The sequence below is a fragment of the Zophobas morio genome, unplaced genomic scaffold (genome assembly GCF_036711695.1).
Source record: "Zophobas morio isolate AGI-343-1 ecotype UQ-CSIRO unplaced genomic scaffold, CSIRO_AGI_Zmor_V1 ptg000023l, whole genome shotgun sequence".
In the NCBI taxonomy this organism is placed as follows: Eukaryota; Metazoa; Arthropoda; class Insecta; order Coleoptera; family Tenebrionidae; genus Zophobas; species Zophobas morio.
Window position 1 is genome coordinate 9,133,938 of NW_026972128.1, and position 7,868 is coordinate 9,141,805.

General features: G+C 32.3%; 1 protein-coding gene across 1 annotated transcript; it reads right to left on the reverse strand.

Moving 5' to 3' along the window:
• Positions 1-4,302: 4,302 nt before the first annotated feature.
• LOC135134534 (uncharacterized) lies at positions 4,303-5,850 on the reverse strand. Its single transcript, XM_064063232.1, has 5 exons — positions 5,731-5,850; positions 5,512-5,675; positions 5,349-5,461; positions 5,110-5,250; positions 4,303-5,056 (listed from the first exon to the last, which is right to left on the reverse strand). The coding sequence occupies exons 2-5, from the start codon at positions 5,514-5,516 to the stop codon at positions 4,953-4,955; spliced, it is 363 nt and encodes a 120-aa protein (XP_063919302.1). The 5' UTR covers positions 5,517-5,675; positions 5,731-5,850; the 3' UTR covers positions 4,303-4,952.
• Positions 5,851-7,868: the final 2,018 nt, after the last annotated feature.

Consider the following 7,868-nt stretch of genomic DNA (forward strand, 5'->3'; position numbering starts at 1 on the left):
AGAACCTGTGTTGCAAAATTTATTGGAGAGATAAATAAAGCTACGCTCTTCAGCATGGTACTAAAATTGCAGTTTAGTAGAGTACAGTATAACCTCGATAATCCGAATTAATTGGGGAAAAGGTGTGTTCGAATTAGCCATTTGTTCGGATCAGTGAATTTCCCAAAAATCTCAATTTTTTTTTTTCTATTCCGATAATATTGCTCCGTGACACCTGAATTTTTTGAAAATCTTTAGACGACTTTTTAAAAAATTTAATTTTTCATCATGCAAATTTCGACACATTTTCGACGATTTTCGAAATTTAACGAAATAGGAATACATTTTCTTGTAGATCTCAGGCCGCAGAAGTTATTCCAGAATCGCGTATTGAAATCCCGTAATTTTTAAAAATTTCAAAAAGATCCTAATTTCACTCCGAATATTTCGAAAATATTGCTCCGTGGCCCCAAACATGCTTTATGTTTTTGGAATCAAAATCAGAATTTTTAGACGACTTTTTCAAAGATGAAATTTTCTTCCTTATGCAAATTTCGACCCATTTTCGACGATTTTGGAAATTTAACACATTTTGACTACATTTTCTTGTAGATTTCGGGCCGCAGAAGTCACTTCCGGCCTCATTTCTCCGATAACTCTAACCGTTTTTCCAGAATCGCACTTTGAAATATAGCAATTTTTATTAATTTCAAAAAATTCGAATTTCACTCCGAATATTTCGAAAATATTCCTATGTGACCGTAAACACGATATATTTTTGGAATTAGATCGTCAAGATCTATAACCCTGCATTTTTTGAAAATTTGTAGAAGAATTTTCAAAAAATGAAATTTTTACAAAATTAAAGAAGAGAGAGAAAAAGGGGTGAAGGTACTGTTTTGGAATGTCCAAGGGTTGCGAAAAAAGGAAAAGGAGTTCTGGGACTACGAAGGAAAATTTGATGTTGTGGGGCTAGTAGAGACTTGGGTACAAAGAGAAAACTGGGAGAAATTGGAAGAGACACTACCACAAGAATATGTGTGGGAGTGTCAAGGGGCGACAAACGAAAAGAAAAAGGGGAGAGCAAGCCGGGGAATAGTAATGGGAATTCGAAAAGAAATGCAAGAATTGGAAAAGGAAAGTAATAATAAAAACGGACTAATGAAGAAAGTAAAAACAGGTGGAGTGGGAAGAAATAGAGAGTTTCGAAGTGGGGGAAAGGGTGGAATCAGACCACATGCCACTAGAAATAACAATCAAAGGAAAAGAGTAAGACCACGAATGGCAAGAGAGAAGAATCGAAAGAAAAGAAATAGAAAAAAGAATATGGGATGAAGAGGGAATTCAAAGATACAGAAGTAGACTATAAAAAAAGAAATTCGAAGTAAAAGAAGATATAGAAGCTATGATGGTGGAACTGAGCAACCTAATTGTAGAAGCTACGGGAAAAAGGAAGATATATATATATATATATGGCAAGGGAGGAATAATGGATGGAACGGAGAATGTAGTGAGTTGAAGAGAAAAGCAAGGAAAAATTAAGAAAATGGAAGAATAACAAGGGAAGGAACGAAGAGTACCTAAAAGCAACAGAGAATTATAGGAGAAAATGGGAAGAAAGAAAAAGAGAAAAACGAGAAGAAGAAGAGAAGACAATAAAGTCCCTGAAAACAGAAGAGCAAGTATGGAGATATATAAACAAGGAACTGAGAAGGAAGACTCAAGTCAGCGGGAAAATCAAAATACATGAATGGAAAACACACTTTATGGAATTGGGAGGTTGTGAGGAAAAATGCTGCAAAATAAATAAAGGAATCACAACGACGGAAGAAATGTGGAGAGGTTCGAAAATAACAAAAGATGAAATAGTAAGACAGATTGAAAGACTGAAAGGAGGAAAGGCACCAGGAGGGGATGGAATCCAGAACGAAGCGTGGATGTTCGGGAGAGAAGGAGTGAAAGAAAAGATATGGGAAGTGGTAAATGGAGTTTGGAAGGGAAAAGAGTTTCCTCGGCAGTGGAGAGAAGGTATAATAATCCAATTATTTAAAAAGAGGCAAAAAAGTGATGTGAAGAACCACCGAGGGATTACCTTGCTCAATACGGCGTACAAGATATATACAATGATACTCGATGAGAAGTTACGAAAGGAGATGGAAGCAGACGGTCAGGCAGGGTTTAGGAAAGGAAGAGGTACTATGGACAATGTGTACATCCTGCGGCATTTAGTGGGAAGAGAAATAAGGAAAGAGGGTGGACGAATGTACGCATTGTTCATAGATTTCAAAGCAGCATTTGATAGCGTGAATAGAGAGAAAATGTGGGAGTATTTGAGGAGAAAGGGAGTAGATGCATACTTGGTAACGAAAATGGAAGAAATATATGAAGAAACAGTAAATACGGTGAGAGTGAATGGAATAGAGAGTGAGAGTTTTTATACAAATAGAGGAGTGAGACAAGGATGCCCACTCAGCTCCGCATTGTTTGCAGCTTATCTAGGAGATATAGATGAAATGTTCAGAAAAGCACAGACAGGAGGGGTGGTAGTCGGCAAAGAGAAAGTGTGTCGTTGGCGTACGCAGATGATTTGGTGATTGTGGCAAAGAAAAGAGAAGAAATGAAAGCAATGATTAAAAGTTTGGAGAAGTATGTAAAAAAAAAGGAATTGGAAGTGAATGTGGATAAAACAAAAATGGTAGTGTTTGGGAAGAAAGTAAGAAAGGAGAAGTGGGCATGGAGAGGGAAGAACATTGAACAGGTGAAAGAATGCCAGTACTTAGGATATACATTAAAGAGCAATAAATCAGATAGAACGCATATTCAAGAAATTGTCCAAAAAGCAAACAAAGTGATAGGAATAGTATGGGGAATAGGAGAGAGAAAATTTGGACATGATTATAAGAGAAGAATGATGATGTTTGATAGTTTGATCAAAAGTGTATTTATGTACGGAGCTGAGATTTGGGGATGGAGGGAATATGAAGATATAGAGAGAGTGCAAGAAAAATACTTGAAATGGACATTGGGATTGGAAAAGTATACGCCGGGGTATATAGTGAGAGAAGAAACAAAAAGAGAGAAAACGAGAGTGGAAGCGGGTAAAAGGGCGGTTGGATTTGAAGAGAAGTTCAACGAGAGATGTGATTGCAAGCTATTGCAAGAATGTTGGAAAGAAATAAGAAAGGAAGGGGGAAACATATTTGGAATGAAAGGGACAAGTATTATGAAGGAAAGGGATACGCATGTGAAGAAATGGAGAGAATGAGAGAAATGGGAAGGAGTATGAAAGAAGAACTGAGTGTAGGAGATAAGGATATAGATAAGCAAGAACGTAGATCGAGAATATCGGAGTCTAGATATAATGCAGACTATAGAAAAATAGTAAAGGATGAAGTACCAAAGTACACACACAGAGAGAGTATAAAGTAGAAAAGAATGATGGCGGGATCTAGGTGTGGAAATGAAGAGAAAGAGAATAATTTTTGGATGGATGAAATTGACAGAAGGTGTAGAATATGTTGGAGAGAGGGAGAAACAATAGAGCATATGCTGGAAGGATGTGAAGGATTGAGAGAATCGGAGGAAAGTAGGGAAGAAGTGCTAAACGAGGATGGAAGAGAACTGGACTGGATGAAAGAAGTATGGAAGATAAGGGAATTATGGCAAGGGGTGGGCAAGCAGAAAGAATAGAATATTTATTATATAACACTCGAATTTTTATTTTATTTTATTTTATTTATTTTATTGTTATTGATTTATCTGATGTAGATTAAGTTAATTTGTACCCCTACTGGGAATATTATTAAGCCTGTAAGGCAAATAATAAATTAATACTACTATTTTCGTACAATTGCAATATTTTGTTGTCAACTATAAACTCAACAAAAAATGTGTATTTTTACACAGATTACGAATATTTTAAAATATTGTTCATAAGGGATAGCAATTAGATACAATTACTTACTTTACTTTAATAGAGTTTGGGAAATTTAAAACCTTTGTAACTGTTGTTTTCAAAGTTTGTTGTCCAACGGACTAATACATTTTCTTTCCTTTATGACATCGTAAAAGACGACGAAATTTGATACTTACTTTTCTTTAAACTCTTTCAAAACGTTAACATATTCCAAGGTAATTGTTCAAACATAAAACTGTTTTGTAGCATTTGAGTTTAGTATTTCCGGAAAGTACTTATATACAATATTTACAAACGTTACATCGCTCAGTAAATAAGAAAATTTATCTTGTGTTATTTCATGGTAAAATGCTTGAGAATTTAAACACCATGCATTGTAGACGCTTGGGTTTTAATAAGTTACCAACTGTTAAATAAAATTTATATCATCCATTTACAACTTGTAATATAAATACACTATGAAAAATAATTCTAATATTAATTAAAAATTTACAACGTGTATAAATGTGCCAAGCCTATGTTTATATTACAATCAAATGTAATATGTAATATCATACTAGTGAAAGACCTCTTGTATATTCCAGTATTGCATGAATCTTCTTTAAAATCTTTTTTGTAAAAGTATAATGAGATTCCTTTGTTCATTAAGATCAGAATTAAAATGGACAATGATCCTTTATGTTGTCAAGAACTTTCCTACACTTCAATAAAGCAAAAACATAGGTACACAACATACGGTTATCCTCTGAACAAGACACGTAGCTGAATGAGTATACAAAAACCAAATTTTTTGTCATTTCAAGCTTTTGTTCAGATAAGTGCAACTCATGCTTTTGTGTTAAACATGAATGTCTATTGTCATTGTTACCTTTGTTTATTACGTCAACACTGAAGGCTAATTATACATTTGCTATCAAAAAATACTTTTTCCTGGCTTGTTTATGACTTAGACAAATATGTTATTGCTTGAAGTTCACATTGTGCAAATATGGTTTTGTTTCCAAAAATGTATAAAAATTTTCATTGTGTGAAAATGACCTGATCATCTATGTAATCACTAATTATTGCTACTACTGCTGGTGGAGGTGCTGGGCATATCTAGTCTACAGCTCCCATCTTTAATAATATCTTCGTATTTTGGAGGTGGTTCACAATATAATTCTGCAAAAATTACAAAATATTTAATGTTGGTATAAAGGTTTGATTTTATTTACCTGTGTATGGTGGTGGCGCACATGGAAATACACCATGGTTGGTTGAATGATTTTGGCCATTTTCATTCTCAGGTGTAAACGTCGGATTTATATAAATTTCAGTCAAAGAAAGTCTTGGTGATGATATATTAGTTACCCTTTCTGAAAAAATAACACTTGATTTATTTGGTGAAATTTTTATTGAGTGTCGAGACAAACCAGTGTGAGAATTCAAAAATTTTAACTCGTAGATAACTCACCTGTTAGTTCTCTATCACGTTCGTATGATTTCCTAATCTTCTGTAATAATCCGCAAAACGATGCGATAAAAATAATGATCAGGGATATAAGGAGGATTAGTTCTACTTCCACACTGTATAAACCAAAAAAATTATACTTTGTATATATTCGTGGAATACGTACCCCATGGTCCCGGATTGTCTTTCACTATTTTACAAAACTAATTATCGATTTACTAATTTTGACAGATTAGATAAGAAAAGATTTATGTGATTGGTTATCAACAAATATATAAAGGCTTCGTACATTTATACTTATGGAAAAATCACATTAAATGTGAGGACCATCTACAAATTTTTCATTATTTTTCATATAACATACTTACTCGGCGTTTATCCTTACCGTAGATTTTTACATTTTTAACAGGTGTATTAAAGAGTCTATAAGAACTGTAGTAGTTAATAAAATTGAAATCACCTTTTCTTTAGCCCATACTTGGCTAAACTAAAGTAGGTGCTCTCAAAACAATAATTAGATAAGTCCTTTGGTAGCTATAAATTATTAGGATAAGAAACCATTGTTGTTTTAAGTGTTATGTTATTTGTTTAATGATAATTTTGTTTTGTTCGATTTTAATTCATACGAAAAGGTTTTTTGTAATCCTCGTCTTCTGCGTAGATTTTTTTTTAAACTTAATACCACCGTTTAATTGAACAATACAAATTTTTCACCATGTTGCATTTTGTTTTAGTAATTATTATTAAATTACATGTTTTTGTGAAAATCCGGTTTCTGGTAGTTTAGTATTTAACTGTGACATGACACAAATTTATCTCAACTTCAAATCAGATTCTTTGATCGTTTTATTTGTACTAAATAATGGTGTCCCTAATGATTAAAGATAAAAACGTACCTAGATCCCCCATTGATTATTTTGGGCCCCCGAAAGTGTTTTGCTATCAAAATAAAAATGTAACAATTTTCAAAAAAAAGTATACAATGATCGTGAAAATTATAATCTTATAATTAATTATAAAATGAGCTTTGTACGTCTGTAATTTTGAGTGCTAATACGTGATACAATCTGATTTTAAAATCATGTCGTTTAACATAAACTTCGTCATAATCGTAAAGCACATAATGAAATTATAGTTTAAGAACTACAACAATTTTGTGTAACTCAGAATCGTTCTAGAAATTTTCTGGAAAATGGTCAGTTTTTATTAATTTTTTTAATGTTACGCTTTAATATGTGATTATGCTGTTTAAAATTTGAATACAAAAGTCTCCAATTGATACTAAAACACATAGAAACTTATTAGAAAGCTTATCTTCAATTTAAAAATTTCTAGGTAAAATTTTTGAAACAATATATTAAGAACGAGAAGAAAATAAATAGAATACAGGAAATATATTAAAAGCATTTTTACTTACATAAGTACTTCTAGTTCTGTATCTAGAAATGTAACAATAAATCTTATTTATTCCACGCCTTAACTATAGGATGTTACTTACTTACAAATTGTTAGGCATAAATCTTGCACTGGATCAGGATTAACAGTAGTTAGCCGAATCTGCCTAGATGAACTCAAGTATATTCAATTCTCTACAAATAGTTCATAATAATTAAGAGTTAATTATATTCACAAAATTTTGAAACAATAATGGTATTTAGAATGTCCACAGTTAAAAAGTTTTCATTAATTTTACTAAATGACAAAGTTTCAATAAACTTTACCTAATATTCTAATACAAACTACAGTTAAGTGTTCTTTTTGATCCATCTTCTACAGTTTATAACAAAATAGGTAGTTCAAACTGATAAAATCACACCTCTTAACTTTTGAACCCATAATTTTAAGTGTTTTTGCTGTATTTTCATACATCAAGATTTCTACAAGATAATCTTAGTCAAAATGTTAAAAACATCGAAGTCCAATAAGTAACTAAATTTTTTTTGCCGACAGTATTTGTGTCATATGGATATTTGGACATTTTTTTTAGAAATATTACTGGAGCAGTAACCTTAATAAGTTAATAACAATAAATAAAGCTTTAAAACTGGCTGGAATTTAACGATTGTTCGAAAGACATTGTAGTTGTTGGTGTGGGTTGTGGAAATCTGTGATATATTTATGTATCTGCTTGTGTTCAAAATATCTCTTCGGTCAAATGGTTCCAAGAAATAACGTATGAAATGTATAAATTCAGCAGAATAAATTAACATATTAAGAGCGATTTTCCTTGAAGTTCAGTATAAACTGGAAGTCTTCAATGAAACACGTGAAGAAATACTGGTATATCCTGGTATAAGTGTTAGATAACAACTTTGCGGTGACATTAATCTATAGTCAATTGAATTTAATTGACACTTTATTTGTTCTTACCATGGTGAACACATTTTTTACCCCATAATGAATAATCTCCTAGATTCGAATATCTATAATATACTTATACACAAATATGTCTCAATCAAGACTACTAAATGTCCAGGTTGTTGCCCTTCTTTTGTTAAAGAGGTTATTGTTTTCATATAATCC

Coding starts and splice junctions, on each gene's coding strand:
- LOC135134534 (XM_064063232.1), bottom strand. Junction 5,251..5,348: donor ACGTGATAGAGAACTAACAG/GTGAGTTATCTA, acceptor TTATTTTTTCAG/AAAGGGTAACTAATATATCA. Junction 5,057..5,109: donor TGCGCCACCACCATACACAG/GTAAATAAAATC, acceptor TAATTTTTGCAG/AATTATATTGTGAACCACCT.